The sequence below is a fragment of the Silene latifolia genome, chromosome 3, assembly GCF_048544455.1.
Source record: "Silene latifolia isolate original U9 population chromosome 3, ASM4854445v1, whole genome shotgun sequence".
NCBI classification, from domain to species: domain Eukaryota; kingdom Viridiplantae; phylum Streptophyta; class Magnoliopsida; order Caryophyllales; family Caryophyllaceae; genus Silene; species Silene latifolia.
The window spans coordinates 11,395,779-11,415,428 of NC_133528.1; the positions used below are offsets into that span (position 1 = coordinate 11,395,779).

The window sequence follows — 19,650 nt, forward strand, 5'->3', positions numbered from 1 at the left end:
ATACTATCACTACCCGTCATCATGAACACACACCCCAAATTGACATTAATTAAATATAATACCCTACCTTAATTAAATAATAGTAGCTAACTTTACTTAAAATAATAATCACCTAGCCTACAAATACCCCATCACTACCGTAATAATAAACACACACACACAAACAGCCTTTCACTTTTCTTCAAGATCCAATCTCACCTTTCACGCATTTCGAGGGAGAGAAAGTGAGCGTGGGCCTTGATGGTGCGACAAGGAATAAAGTAGGGTGGTTGTCGGCGTGTTAAGGCGGCCCTGGTGGTGGTTTTCGTGGCGGTTTGGGTAAGCGTTCAACCTTCCTCTGTTTTTCTTCTTGCGGTCGGGTTTTATTGCGGGTGTTTGCGTGTACATTATAAGGGTTTCGGTGGTGGTTGTCGGGGTAAGGGAAATGGGTGGTCGGGGTAGAGTGTAGGGGTGGTGGTTAGGGCGGTTATAGGTGGTGGTTGTGGCTGTGCAAGGCGGCGTCGACACAGGGGTAGGATCGGGTTAGCTGCGTTTTTAGAACGGGTTTAGGTGTTTAGTTCTGGGGTGGAGCCACCGTGGACTCGGGGGAGGTCGAAATGGTGGCTCCATGTTGTCGGGGTTCGTGGGCTGGTGGCGACCAAGTCTGTGGTGGTTGGCAAGGGAATAGTTGTTGGCTGCGGTGGTGGTGAAGGGAGAACAGAGGGTGTTTGGTGGTGATGCTCGGTGAACCACGTCGGTTGCTGACCACTGGTTCGACTCACGGCGTGACGATCTACCAGTGGTGGTGGTTGTGGGTGGCCGTGTGGAAGTGGGGGACATGGTTGGTGGTAGTCGTGGTGGTGTGAGTGGCGTACGGTGAGGGTGAGTGAGTGTAAAGGGCGTGTGTTAGTCTAATGCGGGTATTAGAATTGTTTCGAAGCGGGTTGCATAGTTTAAGCGTACAATTCTTTAGTTGGTCGCGTCTTAATTAATTAATGTAGTTTCCGTAACATTTAAATAATTTAATCAATTTAACTTCCGAGTTTAATAATTAGAATCCGTTGATATATCGTATTAATTAATTAATCAATTTAACTTCCGAGTTTAATAATTAGAATCCGTTGATATATCGTATTAATTAATTAATCAATTTAACTTCCGAGTTATTAAATAATTGGAGACGGGTGTTTGAGTTGTTTAAGTTCGATTCGGGTTTCTTAATCGTTTAATTCATTTAAATCTTTTAATTAACATAGTAGTTATTTAATTCAATTTCTGAGTCACTTAAAATAATTACTTAATTCAATTCTCGAGTCACTTAAATAATTATTTAATTCAATTACCGAGTTAAGTAAATGATTAAAGACGGGTTTGAGTCGGGATTGTTCGAGTACATTTAAGGACCGATTCGGGTATTTATAAATCGTATAACTCGTTTAATCTTTATTTATCACATTAGTTATTTAAATTAAATCCCGAGTCATTTAAATAAATTATTCCCGAGACACTTAATAATTCAAGTCGGTTGTTGAGTGGTTCAAATGTTAATGCGGGTTTTTCTTAAAAGTATAATTCGTTAATCCTTGAATTACCATTTTGGGTTTTTAATTCCGAGTTGCTTAAAATAAAATAATAATTAATCATAATTGATTATCTTGAGTCGGGTTTGCTAAAAGAGAAAAGTTACTATATTAGGAAAGTTTCCACTTTGGGAGATTGCTATATTTAGTAGTTAGTAATTATAAATATTATAATTGTTTTAGGTGACGGATTCGTGAAGGATCGATAATCAGATTCGTTGCTTTAGTTTCGACTTCTTAAGCGCTTAATTGGATTTGCTGGCACTATGAGGTAGGGAAATACACTTGTCCTCTTATCGTCATTGTTGAATTGTGTTGACTTGATTCCTGGTTGTTGCTTTACGTTATCATTTATATTCGGAAAGGTGATTGACTGATTTGATCGTATTGAGCATGATATCACAACATCTGGTAACTGGCATGATTTTATGAATTATCAGTTCATTGATTTACCTATTGCATTGCACTAATTACTGTTGAGCATTTCATATGCATTGGAGTTGGAGGATGGTGTGGTGGTGATGAGATCGTGATACGATGTGATGTTGTGATAAGGCCCAGGCGGGTTCTGCAGGACCTGCCCTGGTGTCCTCAGCCATTGAGCTGGTATATCGACGACGGTCGATTGTTGTGTCTGCCGGGGATCGGTATGGCCGGGCGTAAGGGGATATGAGATATGAGATTGAGTTGAGATGGTGATGGAGGTGACGGAGTATCATGCATATCATATTTATTGTTTATTGTTTTCCCTACTCAACCTCGCGGTTGACCCTGTGTATTCGTGAACACCTGTGACGACCCAAACATTGGCGAGCAGACTTGACAGGTTTAAGAGATAGGACGGGAGCTTGATGGGCGTGAGACACTGGATCAGACGACCTAGTAACTAGATCATCATCTAGAAGATTTCACTTTTATTTATGTCCATTCTTGTAATTTGAGTTGAAAAGAGTAATGGTAATAATTAAGTTAAAATTTTACATAAATTGCCTTGGAGTTTAATTTGTTATTCACTACCTCGGGAAACCGAGATGGTAACAGTCTGTTTTATTAGGGAATGTCTTGACGAGGACTTCTTTTATAAACCGGGGTGTTACAAGTGGGGTACGGGGGGGCAGATTGTTAGAGAGGAGGGTGGCCTGAAGAGTGGGGGAATTAGTGGGCAGGGAGCTGCGAAGACTTGGGTGCGCAAGGTGGGGGATGCTAGAGGTGGAAGGACGGTAGAAAAGCTGGTTGCGGTTGGAGGGAAGAGGAGCAAGGAGGACGAGGGGACTGTGGTGGAGGGAGGAAAGAAAACAAAGGTTTTTAAAGACGGGGGCGTCATTGTACCTGAGGCGGAGGTTGAGGGAGCTCAACCCCGCCGGGCCCAATGAGTATCCTCAGTCTTAACTGCCGGGGATTGGGCCACCCCGATGCAGTTGGTGCGGTCCGTCATTTGTTATGACGGGAGGCCCCAGCCATGGTTTTTCTGTGCGAGACGAAACTCAGTGGTCGTGAAATGCGGACTGTTCTTGCGAAGTTTGATTGTTATTTTGGTATGGCAGTTGATAGCGTGGGCAGGTCCGGAGGACTCGCTTTTTGGTGGAACAAGGAGATTAAACGTGAGTTTGTTTCTTCTTCGGTCCATCATATGGATTTTATTATTAGGGATGAGAATAGGGACTGGCGGGTTACTGGTTTCTATGGGTGGCCTATGGTTGCGGATCGTCATCTTTCATGAGAGCTCTTACGGGTTTTGGGGAGACAATCCACGTTACCTTGGATGTGCATTGGGGATTATAATGAAATTTTATATGCTAACGAGATGAGAGGAGGGCAGAGAGCTCAATGGCAAATGAACAATTTTAGGGCAGCAGCTGATGAGTGTGGCTTGGTTGATGTACGTTATGAGGGCTATGCTTTTACTTGGGACAATGGGCAAGCAGGGGAGGATAACAGGCAGAGTAGAATTGATCGGGCGATGGGCAACAATGAGTGGTTAGAGAAGTTCCCTTATGCTCGGCTAAGGCACTTGGAGCGGGAGTGGTCAGACCACTCTCCGTTGAAGTTGGTTTTGGATATGAGGGATAGCGTGGGGCAGCAGACGAAGAGGTTTAGATTCGAGCAAATTTGGGTGGGGGCCGAGGGGTGTGAGGACGCGGTGTTGAGGGGCTTTGAGCGTGGGAGCATTGACCTGGTTGAAGCCTTGAATGAGAGTGCAAAGGAGTTACAAGCCTGGAAGAGTGTGAGCATTGGAAAAATTGTGAAGTCCATTGCGTCGAAGCGTAGTCAAATTGCGAGACTGAATGAGGGTGGTCGGTCTATGGAGGAGGTTCGAAAGAGGCCGAAATTGGTAAAAGAAGTTGCTGATTTGTACCGGCAGGAGGAGCAATTTTGGAGGCAGAGATCGCATGCCCTTTGGCTCAAAGACGGGGATAAGAACACGAGTTTTTTCCACAAACAAGCGGGGCAGAGGAAGGCGAAAAATTATATCAGTAAGTTAGTGGATGATGGGGCGTGGTTAGGAGTGGGGATGAAGCTGTATCACGCGTTGCGACGGACTACTTCACTGAGTTATTTACGGCCTCTCCCCAGCGCGATTTTCATGAGATTTTCGAGGGCATGGAGGGGCGGGTTACGGAGAAGATGAACCTGTTTTTGTCACGGAATTATAGCGAGGAAGAGGTTCTTGAAGCGCTAAATCAAATGCACCCTCTTAAGGCTCCTGGACCGGATGGTATGAATGGCCTTTTCTATCAGACATATTGGCATATTGTGGGCCCGCTGGTGACGAGCACGGTTTGGGCGTGTTGAATGGAGCCCCGATGCCGAACGGGCTTAATCATACCCATATTGTCTTGATCCCGAGAAGGCGCCCGACAAAATTCGTGATTTCAGACCGATTAGCTTATGTAACGTGGTGTATAAGTTGATTTCGAAAATCCTGGCAAACCGGCTCAAATTTTTTTTAAATAATATTGTGTCGGAGAATCAAAGTGCGTTTACACCCGGAAGGTTAATTACGGATAATGTTCTTATTGCGTTCGAGCTGTTTCATTTTATGAAGAATTCGAGGCATAAGGAGGGGCATATGGCGGTTAAGCTAGATATGGCAAAGGCTTACGATCGGGTCGAATGGGACTTTTTGGAGCAGCTGCTGCGAGTCATGGGTTTTCATGGGGAGTGGGTGGATAGGGTAATGACGTGTGTTACGACGGTCTCTTCAGCTGTTCTTATTAATGGTAATGTGAAGGATGTTTTCCAGCCGGCTCGTGGCTTGAGACAAGGTGATCCTCTTTCTCCATATTTATTTATTTTATGTGCAGAGGTCTTGTCTAATTTGATGCGGAGGGCGATTGTTGCTGGCTCACTCCATGGGTTACGTGTTTCGTCAAGCGCTCCGGTTATATCGCATTTGTTATTTGCAGACGATAGCATCTTTTTCATTAAGGCGAGTGAGGAGGAGGCAACTGAGGTTAGTAATATTCTTGGTCGCTATGAATTGGCTTCGGGGCAGAAAGTAAACTTGGATAAAACGACGGTGTCGTTTAGTCGAGGGGTGTCAGATGAGAGGAAGAGTCGTATCGCGGCAAGGCTGGGGGTGAATATCGTGGAGGAGCAAGAGCGTTATCTTGGTTTACCGACTGTGTTGGGGCGGTCTAAGAAGCCAATTACGGATATAGTACGCAATAATTAAACTCTATAAACGTTTGCAAGGGTGGCGTGGGAAAATTTTGTCTAGGGCGGGTAAGGAGGTTCTCATAAAGGCGGTAGCCAATTCACTCCCTACCTATGTGATGAGTGTGTTTAAACTCCCTGCTTCTTTTTGTGACGAACTTAGAGCGATTGTGTCGAGGTTTTGGTGGGGCCAGGAGGAGGGAAAGAAGAGGAAAATCTTATGGGTGTCGTGGAAAAGAATGTGTAAACCGAAATGTATGGGGGGGCATGGGGTTTCGGGACTTTGATGCTTCGAACCGTGCTCTCTTGGGGAAGCAAGCTTGGCGTCTGTTGATGGAGCCGAAGTGTTTGTGGGCTAGGCTTATGTAATACTCCGTATTTACGGTCTTGGGGGTACTCTATCGAGTAGCCCTTACTCTGTCGAGTAAGGGTATGTTGCAGAATAAAATAGTTTCTGACCTGTTGGGCACTCGATCGAGTAGCTGGGGCACTCGATCGAGTAGGGGGGTACTCGATCGAGTACCTTGGGTACTCGATCGAGTGTCCGGTTTACGGGGAGTTTTTCGCGGGTTTTGTTAATTATGCGATTAGGGTATTTAAACTTAATCGTCGTTGTTTTAATTCACTTTTACCAAAACCTAAAAACTGTTTAAGAGAGAAAGCGATCGATCATCTTCCTAATCGCATCCTTAACAATTCCGGAGTTGAGACGGTCGGTTCGTATCGTAGTTCGTGTCGTTGGATTCCTTGCGTCGAGGGTAAGCTTTTAATATAATTTATATAATGTTTTGCTAGGTTTGGTCAAACCCTAATTTGGGATTTGGGGTTTTATGAATAGTAAGTAATTGGTAGTCTTTATGTGTTATATGTTAGGAGGAGAATTCGTAGAAGAGGCGTTTTGAGACATTTTGTAGATACCGTCTGCGTGTTGTGCTTTCCGGGTAGGATTTCCTACTCAGTATTAGTCCCATAATGGGATATTGGTGATGTCTTGTAGTTAGTTGCTTGATATGATGATTGTGTTTGTAATTGTGCTTGTGGTTGTGTTGTTGATGGTTCTCGAGATGCGTTCTCGGTTGAGTGGGGTCACTTGCGGGAGTGATCTCACGCCCTAGTTTCGCCCTTCGTGGAACCCGCCACGAAAGGGGATGTGCACATTAATGGACGGGGTTATCGCTCGTACGATGAGCGGGGCTTAGGTGGGAACGGCTGCGGTCCCCCATCGGGCAGGGTGGGTCCGGTGGACGGTCGGTATTGAGATGATGGGAGTTGGTGGTGTATGTGTGTGTGTGTGAGGATTCAATTTGTCTGTTTGTCTTATCGTTGTTATCTATATTGATTGTGTGATTAGTCTTGACCCGGTGTTGTTTTGTAAAAACTGCGGTGATCCATTCGGGGATGGTGAGCAGATATTGAACAGGTATAGAGGTGATCTTTGGGATATTTGGGATGGCCACGACATGACGATAGAGTCTTCCGCCGTAGTTTAGCATTTATTTACATTTCGATTGAGAACGGATAGTTTGGAATAATGTATTGTACTTTCGGTTTGGTTTCGAGGATTGTACTTATTCATTAAACCTACTTATAATAAATGTTGTTTCCGTTTTGTCTATTTGATTATCATGCCTCTCGGCAACCGAGATGGTGATGTCTTCATACCCGAGTGGTCTGGTAAGGCACTCGGAGTATGGGGTGTTACAAATGGTATCGGAGCGACGATCCTGAAACCTGTAACCAATGAACTTAATGAACATAGGGAGTCAATTAAAATGAACCAGGGGTAAAAGTTGTAGGAGCTAGTGCAAAGGCTTGGGAGACGTCCTAAAGTCGCGGGGTCGCCCTACAACTTTGAACCGGTCACATGGGGAAAGTGTTTGTCGAGTCATCTGTATGTTTGATTAACGTGTGCAACAAAGTGATGAAGTGTGTTGATTGTTTGGTGTTGAAATAGGAAGTTGAGCAAGTGAAAGGATATGATATGTTGAACATGTTAGTGAGATGATAACATGTTGAATGATTTACAATGTGGCTTTAATAGCATGATGAATTGATCTTGTTGATAGTATAATAGATGCGTAGCATATGTATTCTGATAGCATGTGATTTTATAGAGTTAGCATGTTAGTATACGACGTAATATGCGGGTAGCTCTTACGTATTGGGGGTACTTGATCGAGTGAGGCTGACTCGATCGGGTAGGTTTATGGCGATTTTGAGTCCAGAATCGAGTTTTGGGGCACTCGATCGAGTAACTAGGGGTACTCGATCGAGTAGGGGGTCACTCGATCGAGTAGCCTAGATACTCGATCGAGTGGGTTAGAGATCAGAAGGTCTGTTTGGTTCTGGAGTTTGGGTACTCGATCGAGTACATGGGGGCACTCGATCGAGTAGCCCGTTACTCGATCGAGTGGGTTTGGATACTCGATCGAGTAGGTTCTGGGCAGCGTGTTTTCGTGTTTTGAGGTTTAGTACGCGTGTTTATGTTGATCCCTTTCTTATATAGCTTCAAGATGCCGCCCAAGAGAAATGCGTGTATGCGAGAGCCGAGCTTATGACCACGGATGACATCGTTAAGATGTTGGAACACCGGGACGCTCTTCTCGAGACCCGAAGAGAGTGAATGAGGACAAGGATAAGAGTAAGGAGAAGGAGGTTGACCATGCTAAAGTCAGCCTCTATATTGCGAGGTTTAACCCGAAGGAGTACAAGGGAGTTGAGGAGCCTAACCATCTTGATAGTTGGCCGAGGGAGATGGAGAACATCTTTGGATTTAGTTATTTGTCCGATGAGATGAGAGTGGATCAGCTGCATTCTATCCGAGGGAGGCGGTGGCAAATGGTGGGATTCGGTAAAAGTGAGTGCCAAGGAGATATATACCAACCGGGGGTTACCCGCTATACCTTGGGAGGAGTTCCGTAGATTTGTGAGGAAGGAGTTCGTACGAGAACATGTGAGGAGTAAGTTGAGAGAGGAGTTCGACAAGTTTAAGATGACTTTGAGATGTGTGGGTATTTGAGTACTACAGGCGAGTTCAATGAGAAATCCGGATATCGAGGACATGGGTTTGAGTGAGGAGAATCGGCTTTGAGGTTTGAGAGAGGGCTAACCACGAAAATTATGGATAAGTTACCCGTGGGAGTCCTTGCGATGTGAAGGAAGCATATGAGAGGGGTGGGAGAGAGCCGAGAGGCTAGTGGAGATGGCTCGGGAGAGGTCGGGTGGAAAAAGAGGAAGTCGAGAGCGAGGGTGGTGGCCAATCTAATTTCAAGAAAGGCAACCACAATCAATCTAAGGGATTTTCTTCTGGGTCTGGGTTTAGTGCTGGAACTTCCTTTGGGTGAGGTCGTGGGAGTGTGAGCAACAGCTGGGGAGTGACCTGCTTTGGTTGTGGTGGCGTAGGCCACAAGAGACATGAGTGCACGAGCGCACCGGGATCCTTTCAGAGACCTGCGCGAGCTTTGCAAGCAACAGACCGGTGGAACATGGCCAAACCGGGAGGTCGAGCTACCAGTGGAGTGGAGGCAACCGCAACGGCGGTAATTCTTATCGAAGACACCGATGAACAACAACAACAATCAAGGGTCGGGTGCTAAGCCGACCGCATCGCCTAATCTTGTCCGGGAGGTGGGCGGAAGACCGATGGCAAGTTGTTCATGATGGACAAGAAGGCGGTGAGGAGGATGCGCACGTTATCACCGGTACATTCCTTGTTAATGGTATTCCTACGTTTGTTTTGTTTGATTCGGGGGCTTCTCAATCGTTTGTGTCTTCGAGTCATGTAAAACAGTTGGGTTTGAGAGTATATGAGTCTGTTAGGGAGCAAGTTTTCATACCTTCGGGTGAGTCCGTATCGTGTGGGAGGTTGTTTAGAGATGTATCTTTGATAGTTGGGCAAGTCGATTTCCCTGTAGACTTGCTAGAGTTTCCTTTTAATGGTTTTGAGATGATAGTTGGGATGGATTGGTTAGGAAAGTATAAGGCTAAGATAGATTTGTCATCAAAAGAGAGTGTCCCTAAGAGGTCCTAAGGGTGTAAGTGTGTCTTATCGTGGGTTTCTAGTCAAACCCAAAGTTAAGTTGATTCATTTGTCACTTTGAAGTCGTATCGAGGAAGGGATGTCCTCGATTTTGTGCCATGTGAGAGATGACCGGATAGAGAGCCCGGCGGTTGACGAGATACCAGTGGTGGTGGGAGAGTATGCAGATGTTTTTCCGAGAGGAGATTCCGGGGTTGCCACCGAAGAGGGAGATAGATTTCACCGTTGAGTTGAAGCCAGGGACGGGGCCAATCTCTAAGGCACCGTACCGTATGGGTCCTAAGGAGATGGAGGAGCTTAGGAAGCAGTTGGATGATTTGATAGAGAAGGGATACATTAGACCAAGTGTATCGCCTTGGGGAGCACCGGTTCTTTTCGTGAAGAAGAAGGATGGAACTTTGAGGTTATGCATAGACTACGGGAGCCGAACCGTGTGACGATAAAGAACAAGTATCCTTTGCCAAGGATAGATGACCTGTTTGATCAGTTGAGTGGTGCAACGGTCTTTTCTAAGATCGATTTGAGGTCGGGGTACCATCAGGTGAAGATTAGAGATGTGGACATACCGAAGACAGCTTTCACGTCGAGGTATGGCCATTATGAGTATGTGGTGATGCCATTTGGGTTGTCTAATGCGCCGGCAGTGTTTATGGATTTGATGAATAGGATCTTCAGATAGTTCTTGGACCAGTTTGTGGTGGTGTTTATCGATGACATCTTAGTCTACTCTAAGACTAAGGAGGAGCATGAGGAGCATCTGAGGATCGTGTTGCAGACTTTGAGGGATCATGAGTTGTATGCTAAATTGTCCAAGTGTGAGTTCTGGTTAGAGAAAGTTGCTTTTTCGGGGCATGTAATCTCTAAAGATGGGGTAGTGTGGATCCGGCGAAGATTGAGGCGCGTGACAAAGTGGGAAGCACCGAAGAATGTTCTTGAGGTTAGGAGTTTCTTGGGTTTAGCTGGATACTACAGACGGTTCGTGAAAGATTTCTCCAAGATAGCTAGACCGATGATGGCGTTGATGAGGAAAGAGAACAGGTTTCGTTGGGATGAGAGTTGTGAGACGGCGTTCCAAACCTTAAAGGAGCGTTTGACCACGGCTCCTGTCTTGGCATTACCGAAGGGAGCGAGAATTTCGAGGTCTATACGGATGCCTCGAAGAATGGGTTGGGATGTGTGTTGATGCAGAATGGTAAAGTAGTTGCCTATGCTTCTAGGCAGTTGAAGCCTTATGAGGAGAACTACCCTACTCATGACCTGGAGTTGGGTGCGGTGGTGTTTGCTCTCAAGATTTGGAGGCACTACCTTTATGGAGCAATCTTTAAGGTATTTTTGGATCACAAGAGTCTCAAGTACATCTTCACGCAGAAAGAGTTGAACATGAGACAGAGGAGGTGGATGGAGCTGATTGGTGACTACGACATGGAAATCATCTACCATGAAGGGAAGGCCAATGTTGTTTCTGATGCTTTGAGTAGAAAGAGTGTACATTCCCTGTGTACAGCTCTATCTTTGATGAGGCGAGGATGAGGTAGCGAGCTTTGGGATTCATATGATGCGAAAGGAGATGCTATGGGTGATATGACAAAGACACATGGAGTTTTATGATGATATTCGAGGTAAACAGGCTTTGGATCCTAAAATAGTGGAGTGGAGAGCTGGAGTAGAGAAAGGGACAGTGTCCCGGTTTTCCATTCATACAGATGGTAGCTTGAGGTTTGATGGTAGGTGGTGTGTTCCTAATGACGAGGAGTTGAAAAAGACAATCATGACATAAGCGCATTGCACACCATATTCGATTCATCCGGTGGAGACAAGCTTTACAAAGATTTGAAGAAAACGTTTTGGTGGCACAGGATGAAGAAAGAGATAGCTGAGTTTGTGTCCCGTTGTTTGACATGCCAGAGAGTTAAAGGGGAACAGAGAAGACCACAAGGTAAGGTTCGGTCTTTGGAGGTGCCGGAGTGGAAGTGGGAATCCATTTCCATGGATTTCATTGTGGGTTTGCCGAAGAGTCAACAAGGTAACAACATGATTTGGGTGATAGTGGATCGTCGACCAAGTCATCTCACTTTGTTCCAATGAAAGATACATGGACTAAGGCACAATTGGCTATGGCCTATCGAAAGAACGTGCTTAAGTTACATGGAGTCCCTAAGGACATAGTGTCGGACAGAGATGCGAGGTTTATATCGAGGTTTTGGAAGGAGTTGCAGGAATCGTTGGGAACGACTTTGAAGATGAGTACGACATTTCATCCCGCGACAGATGGGCGTGATCGAGAGAACAATCAAGACTCTTGAGGATATGTTGCGAGCTTGTGTGATGGATTTTGGTGGTAGCTGGCGGGAGCGAGAGGTTGGACTTGATAGAGTTTTCTTACAACAACCTATCACACACCGTATTGGTATGGCACCGTTTGAGGCTTTGTATGGGAGGAGATGTAGGAGTCCGATCTGTTGGGACGATAGTCTTTGAGGCGGTGGTTTTAGGACCAGAGATGGTACATGAGATGGTGGAACAGATTAAGATGATCAGAGAACGTATGAGAGCGACCCGGGATCGTGAGAAGAGTTATGCGAGATCTACATCGTCGGGACATAGAGTTTCAGGTTGGGGACAAGGTTCTTCTGAAAGTGTCTCCTATGCGAGGAGTTATGAGGTTTGGGAAGAAAGGCAAGCTAAGCCAAAAGTTTATAGGGCCTTATGAGATCTTAGAGCGAGTTGGGGAAGTGGCTTATCGTTTGGCTTTACCGACTGCTTTGGAGAGAGTGCATAATGTGTTTCATGTATCGCATTTTGCGGAAGTATGTGAGTGACCCGTCACATGTGTTGGAGGCGAGAGAGCTTAGAGTGGATGAGTCTTTATCGTACCTTGAGGTGCCTAAGCAGATCCTAGACCGAAAAGTTAGAAAGACCAGGAGTGGTGAGACAGTTTTGCTCAAGATCCTTTGGTCTAACCACGAGACTGAGGAAGCTACATGGGAGGCAGAGGATATAATGAAAGAGCGTTACCCTTTCCTTTTTGATCAGGTATGTATGGTTACGGGGACGTAACCTTGTTTCTTTTAGGGGGGTAGGAGATGATCGCGAGAGTTTTTAAGACTTTTTACACCCCTTTTATATGTTGTGTCGGTATGTTTGTCGGGATAAGTTGGGTTAGTAGCATGTTTTACGTTGTGTTTATTTTGACCTTGGAGTCGGGAAGCTTATGGGAGTACCTTTGTTTGGTAGTGGTTTGAACTTCGGGGACGAAGTTCCTTTTAGGAGGGAAGGCGTAATACTCGTATTTACGGTCTTGGGGGTACTCTATCGAGTAGCCCTTACTCTGTCGAGTAAGGGTATGTTGCGAATAAAATAGTTTCGACTGTTGGGCACTCGATCGAGTAGTGGGGCACTCGATCGAGTAGGGGTACTCGATCGAGTACCTTGGGTACTCGATCGAGTGTCCGGTTTACGGGGAGTTTTTCGCGGGTTTTGTTAATTATGCGATTAGGGGTATTTAAACTTAATCGTCGTTGTTTTAATTCACTTTTACCAAAACCTAAAACCTGTTTAAGAGAGAAAGCGATCGATCATCTTCCTAATCGCATCCTTAACAATTCCCGGAGTTCAGACGGTCAATTCGTATCGTAGTTCGTGTCGTTGGATTCCTTGCGTCGAGGGTAAGCTTTTAATATAATTTATATAATGTTTTGCTAGGTTTGGTCAAACCCTAATTTGGGATTTGGGGGTTTTATGAATAGTAAGTAATTGGTAGTCTTTATGTGTTATATGTTAGGAGGAGAATTCGTAGAAGAGGCGTTTTGAGACAGTTGTAGATACCGTCTGCGTGTTGTGCTTTCAGGTAGGATTTCTACTCGTATTAGTCCCATAATGGGATATTGGTGATGTCTTGTAGTTAGTTGCTTGATATGATGATTGTGTTTGTAATTGTGCTTGTGGTTGTGTTGTTGATGGTTCTCGAGATGCGTTCTCGGCTGAGTGGGGTCACTTGCGGGAGTGATCTCACGCCCTAGTTTCGCCCTTCGTGGAACCCGCCACGAAAGGGGATGTGCACATTAATGGACGGGGTTATCGCTCGTACGATGAGCGGGGCTTAGGTGGGAAGCAGTGCGGTCCCCCACTCGCAGGTGGTCCGGTGGACGGTCAGTATTGAGATGATGGGAGTTGGTGGTGTATGTGTGTGTGTGTGATTCATTTGTCTGTTTGTCTTATCGTTGTTATCTATATTGATTGTGTGATTAATCGACCCGGTGTTGTTTTGTAAAACTGCGGTGATCCATTCGGGGATGGTGAGCAGATATTGAGCAAGTATAGAGGTGATCTTTGGGATAGCTGGGATGGCCACGACATGACGATAGAGTCTTCCGCTGTAGTTTAGCATTTATTTACATTTCAGTTGAGAACGGATAGTTTGGAATAATGTATTGTACTTTCAGTTTGGTTTCGAGGATTGTACTTATTCATTAAACCTACTTATAATAAATGTTGTTTCCGTTTTGTCTATTTGATTATCATGCCTCGGGCAACCGAGATGGTGATGTCTTCATACCTGAGTGGTCCTGGTAAGGCACTCGGAGTATGGGGGTGTTACAGCTTATGCGTGGGAAGTACTACGGGGAGGGTGATTTCTTGTCCGCGGGTTGTGGTAATAACCCGAGCTACACTTGGCGCGGGATTTTGGGGGCTCGGGAGGTAGTGATACGGGGCTTGCGACGATGCATTGGTAATGGCTTAGGAACGAAGGTGTGGCGGGACGCTTGGATAGGGGGTACGCAAACCGGTAAGGTTTTATCACCAAGGATTTAAGGAAGGGAGGATATGATGGTGGCTGAGTTGATGACGAGTGATGGCCGTGACTGGGATGTAGAAAAGTTGAAGGAATGTTTGTTGCCCTTCGAACAGGAGCGGGTGTCTAATATTCGGTTAGGGAGACAGGGGTTTGAGGACTCGTGGTTTTGGAGTTTGGAGCGGTATGGTGAATATACTGTACGGTCTGCTTACAAGCTGCTTGTGGGGGAGGATGTTGAGATGATGGAGACGTCGAGTTGGGAGAAGAGCAAATGGCTTTGGAACAATTTGTGGAAGGTCCAAGTGTGGCCTCGGATCAAACTTTTCTTCTGGCAATTGTGCAACGGCGCTTTAGCTACAAAGGTAAATTTATATAATAAAGTCGGTCAAGATGATGTTTTGTGTCCGTTGTGTCAATGTCATATCGAGTCGAGTCTTCATTTGTTTCGGGATTGTGGGGTTACAAGGGGTGTGTGGGAGGAGGTGGAGCTGCTAGGGGATGAGGGAGTGAGGGATACCTCAGTGCGAGATTGGGTGGAGGAGTGTTGGCGTGGGTTGGGGAAGAGGGAGTACGGGTTAATGATGGTGGTGTGTTGGGCGGTTTGGGAGGCGAGAAACCGTGCCACGTTTGAGGGAGGACGGGTTGAGGTGGCTGATGTGGTAAGGAGAGTGCAGCGAGTTATGGAGGAGATTGAAGGGGAGATGATGGTGCGGGCTAAGGGGAGTGGAGGGCAGCAGCTGGCAGACGGGGTCCGAGTGGGGGGATGGCAGGCTCCTGATACAGGATGGGTGAAGCTTAATGTTGATGCGGGGGTGAAAGAGGGTGTAGGTGTGGGCATTGGTGCAGTATGCCGAAACAGCGAGGGAAAGGTGCTTTGGGGTATGGCGCACAGTCGGAGGGAGGTTTGGGTAGTTCATGTGGCGGAAGCAGTGACAATCCTTGAAGGACTCGAGGTAGCGGTGGACAAAGTCCATGGTCGTATAATCGTGGAAAGTGATTGCTCGCAAGTGATTGAAGCTTTGAGGCAACGCAAGACGGGACGTAGCTTGTTTTCTTTCATTATAAACGATATTTTACGGTTTTGTATCTCTTTTACTTCTGTTTCTTGGTCTTTTACGAGTAGGCGAAACAATTCGGTGGCTCATGAGTTAGCACATGTGGCGCCGGTAGGCTCTGGTAGAATTGTTTGGGTCGATAAACTTCCTATGGTAGTTGATCGACTTATTATTTCTAGTTAATGAATGTACCCAGTTGGGTTTCAAAAAAAAAAAAAAAAAAAAAAAGTAAGATTTTGTGTTTGTTTATACTCGCATAAGTAGAGTTGTTTATTATCTGATCTCATGAACCGACTGAAATACACTTGATTGGAATTGGAGTTAAGTTTGATATGTACTACAATTAAATTTCTTAACTTTCCTCAAAAGTGAGACTAAACCCTATTTTATAAATTTCATTAAATTTAAATCATAAAATCAATTTATAATCCATTTTATTAAATATAAATGTTTTTTTTTAAATAATAAGTTTTACATTACATATTAAATTTAAAGAATTATTCCTTATAATTTTACATTATTTAGACAATTTATTATACATGTAAGAATATATTTTCAATTTTATACACTTTTTAAATATGTATGTAAAATGTTCATCAAAAGTCAATGAATTGTGTATAAATTAGTAAAGTTGAAATTAGTAATTTTAGTTATTTAATAAATTTTATAATATTAGAATAAAATTATTTTGGTTTAAATATTTGAGAAAATTTATATAATAGGTTTAATCTCACTTTCGTTGAAAGTTATGGGACTTGATTGCTACAAATCAAACTTACCACATTTTTTTAGTGGTATTAGGCCATGTTCTTTTGGACTCAAAGTCACATAATTTAAGTAACCGTAGTATAATGTATGAACAAACCAATGTATATAAAGCGGAAAAATGTTATTATCTTACCTTGTATTTTAGACTATATTTTCTTATCAGTGTTCTTTCTTGGTTGCCCACTAATTTCTTGTAAATTTTTTGTTTAATCTCAATAAAAGTTTGCGTTTTTTTATAATAATAATAGTAATAATAATAATAATGAACAAGAACAATAATAGTGTGGAGCTCGTTCAGTGGTCTATATCTTCGCTGGATCGTTTGCTGTCTTTGGGCCTTCGCACCGTGAAATCTATTCCTCCTAAGTGCCGTCTTGGGTTTGCTCGGGCTTTGAAAGGAGCCTTGGATGCGGTGTTTGATGCCCCTAGTGATCTCTCCCGCTGGGTTCGTTTGCTTGCTTTACCTCTTTGTTTGCTCAGGACTTTCGCTCCTCGGAGTAATCATGAGTGTCGACCGCTATTCGGCGTCGGCATCGGGAGGAGAGTATTGCGGGGCTATTCTTGCTTGGGGGACACGGGGGAGGTTTGCGTTATTACGGGAGTGCTTTGATGAGGGTCCTTCTTCTTTTTTTCGTGGATGAGGATCTCGATTTGAGTGACCTTAACCTCCGCCAATGCCGGCGGAAGATATCGGATGGCCATTATACCGCTTTGTACGAGTGCTTTCTTCCTCGGGGTCGCCCCCCTACTCCGATGCCACCCTCGTGGCCCTGCGTGAGAAGCATCCTGTCGCCCCGCCTCCTTCATTGCCTCCTCTGTCCGGGGATCATCATCCTCTGGTTGCCTCTTCCGCGGTGGTCTTGGATATGATTCGGAGCTTCCCTCGTGGTACTTCTTGTGGGAGGGATGGTTTTCGTGCTCAACACCTTATGGATTTATTTGAGTGGCGCGGCTCTTTGTGGCTATCTCCGATGATTTGATCACTTCTATTACTAGGGTGGTTAATCTTTTTCTTGAGGGTCGGTGCCCTCTTCCCCTGGGTGAGTACATTGCCAGCGCCCCTCTCACACCACTCGTTAAACCGGGTGGTGGAGTTCGTCTATTCTTTTCGGTACGATGCAGTGGAGACGGCTTGTCTCTAAGGTTGGTGCTTCTATGGTTGGCCCGTCTTTATCTTCTTATTTTGATGGGCTTGATTCGGGGGGTGGGTGTGTCCGGTGGAGGAGAGGCTATCTTGCATGCCTTGAACCAGCTCATTGAGGCTCGGGGGGAACAGTGGGGCTTTCTATGTTCTTTGGTTGATTTCGAATGCGTTCAATCTTGTTGACCGTTCGACCATGCTTCAGGAGGTCCGCCGTCGGTGCCCGGCTCTCTCCCGTTGGGTGGAGTTTTGTTATTCCGGCCCGCCTTTTTTATGGGGAGCACTTGCTTGTGGTCTTGTCGGGGTGTTCAGCGGGGTGATCCGTTGGGGCCTTTGCTTTTCGCGTTGGTTTTGCATCCCTTGGTTTGCAAGATCCAGGACACTTTTGACCTCACTTTGCAGGCATGGTACTTAGATGATGGCACCATTGTGGGAGATACTTTGGAGGTGGGGAAGGTGTTGGACTTGATTAGGTTGGATGGCCCTCGTTTTGGTTTACACCTAAATGTCTCCAAGACGGAGGTCTTTTGGCTGTTGAGGATCCACGGAGCCGGCTCCGGGGTTTTCCCCACTTCTATTTCTCGGCCATTGCGCGGTGTTACTGAGATTGGGAGGACCTGTCAAGACTTGTCCTGGTTTTAGCGGTGAGATTGTGGCGACGAGAGTAACTAAGACCATTGAGCTGATGGACTTGGTTGCGAGGATTGAGGACCCGCAGTGTGAGTTGCTTCTTCTTCGAGCTTGATCTTGGTATATCTAAGCTCTACTTCTCTCTTCGTACTTGCTCCCCTAGTGTTTTTGGGTCTGTCCATCTTCCTTTTGACGCCGCTCTCCGTTCTAGCTTGGAACGTATTGTCACCGCGTCGGGCGGGTTTTGGGATTGGCGGTGGCGCGCCTTGCTACATTCCCTTTTCATCTTGGTGGCCTTGGTGTTTATGCGGCGGGAGATGTTTTGTTCTATGCTTTTATTGCGTCCCGCTTGCAGTCTGCTGGTTTGCAGGCTAAGCTCCTCGGCTCTTCTGGTGTTGTAGCCGCGGCCCCGCTTTTGATGATCTTTGCACGGTGTTTTCTGCGACTACGGGTTACGATATATTAGGTCACCCTAGTGAAATTTACGCCCCCAAACTTATGAAGAAATGGCGGATATTTATTTCACGACGGTTGCACGCCTCGTAGTCCATTTTTTTTTCTTTGACACCTCGCCGAGATCGCTCTATGGCGGTCTCGGCGGGGTTCTCACTCCTACGATTGGTTACGTGCGGTTCCTATCTCAGGGTTGGGGCAGACTATGAACGGGAGGACTTACCGTAGTGTGCTGGGGTATCGTCTGGGTGTTCCGTTATTCACGGTATCTAGGCCTTGTCCTGCTTGCTCTCGGGTTTTTGCTGGGGATGTTTTTGGGGACCACGCTGTTTCTTGTCTTGCATCTTGTGGGCGTTAAACATCGGCATAACCTTGTCCGGGACACTCTCTTCGACATCTGCTATAGATCTGGTATTTCTGCGGGGAAGGAGGTTGATATCGGTTTGGTTGATGGGCATGGTGGCTCTCTTCGTCCTGCGGATTTATTGCTTTATTCTTGGGACGGGGGCGTGATGTGTGCGTCGACCGACGGGTTCTTCACCTTTGACTCGGCCCCGGGTTGGCGATTTTGTGCGGGCGGGTTGTCGGCCGATCTTTGCTCAGCGAAAGTGTGCTAAGTATGAGGATTTGTGCGCGGTAGCGGGTTATGGTTTCCTACCTTTCTCTTTCTCTTCGCTTGGGGAGTTGAGTTCGGATGCTGTTGCCTTGCTCAGCGGATCCGAAATTCTCGGTATCTCGGGATCTTTGGGGCTCGGGTAGCCGCTTACATTTTTACTCGTATTAGCTTTACTATTGCTAAGGGTGTGGGAGCCCAGATTGTCTCTCGGCTCCCCACCAATTTCATGTAAACCTTTTATTTTTATTATAATGAAAGCTGCGCGCATTTTATAATAATAATAATAATAATAATAATCATAATAATAATAGTAATAATAATAATAATAATAATAATAATAATAATATTAATAATAACAATAACAAAAACAAATAATAATAATAATAATAATAATAATAATTAAGTTAAATTAATTAAAGTTAATTTAAATTCGGATCGTGTAAGTTCAGTTTAGATCCTATAAGTTCAGTTCAGTTCAGTTCAAATTCTATAAGTTCAGTTCAGTTCAGATTAGATTCGTTTCAGTCCAAAAGAACAAGACCTTACTAGTTACCACATTTTTTTAAGAGGTTGTTTGATTCAAAGTATTGGAATGATATGGAATGGATTGTGATACTATAGTGGTATGGAGTTAGAACCCCATACTTGCTCATGAGTGTTTGGTTCGACCTTAGAATGGATATAGAGGTAGTAATAATATGGATTGAATCCAAAAACCTCCAACCAAACACTAGAATGGATTGAATCCATTCCAATCCATTCCAAAAGCTCCAACCAAACACCCCCTAAGTGTTTACAACATATTACCTACCAACAAGGTTATATTTTTAATACAATGAAAATCAAACTTTTAACCTCTTAAGTTGCACTCTTTTACCATTAGAGCTAACCGTTATTGATACCAAATCACTTTAATCATCATCCATAACCTACAAGG

At 45.0% G+C, this 19,650-nt stretch overlaps 1 protein-coding gene across 1 annotated transcript; it reads left to right on the forward strand.

Annotated features, from left to right (window-relative positions):
* The first annotated feature begins 3,363 nt into the window (after positions 1–3,363).
* Positions 3,364–5,235, forward strand: LOC141648659 (uncharacterized). The gene is made up of 3 exons (XM_074457385.1): positions 3,364–4,079; positions 4,214–4,325; positions 4,606–5,235. The coding sequence occupies exons 1-3, from the start codon at positions 3,364–3,366 to the stop codon at positions 5,233–5,235; spliced, it is 1,458 nt and encodes a 485-aa protein (XP_074313486.1).
* Positions 5,236–19,650: the final 14,415 nt, after the last annotated feature.

What these genes read in the sequence shown, in the direction of transcription:
- LOC141648659 (XM_074457385.1), top strand. Translation starts at nt 3,364, where the DNA reads ATGAGAGGAGGGCAGAGAGCTCAATGGCAAATGAACAATTTTAGGGCA. An exon ending in TTAGGAGTGGGGATGAAGCT is followed by an intron (nt 4,080 to 4,213) that starts GTATCACGCGTT and finishes ACGGAATTATAG; the next exon opens with CGAGGAAGAGGTTCTTGAAG. An exon ending in GGCATATTGTGGGCCCGCTG is followed by an intron (nt 4,326 to 4,605) that starts GTGACGAGCACG and finishes CATTTTATGAAG; the next exon opens with AATTCGAGGCATAAGGAGGG.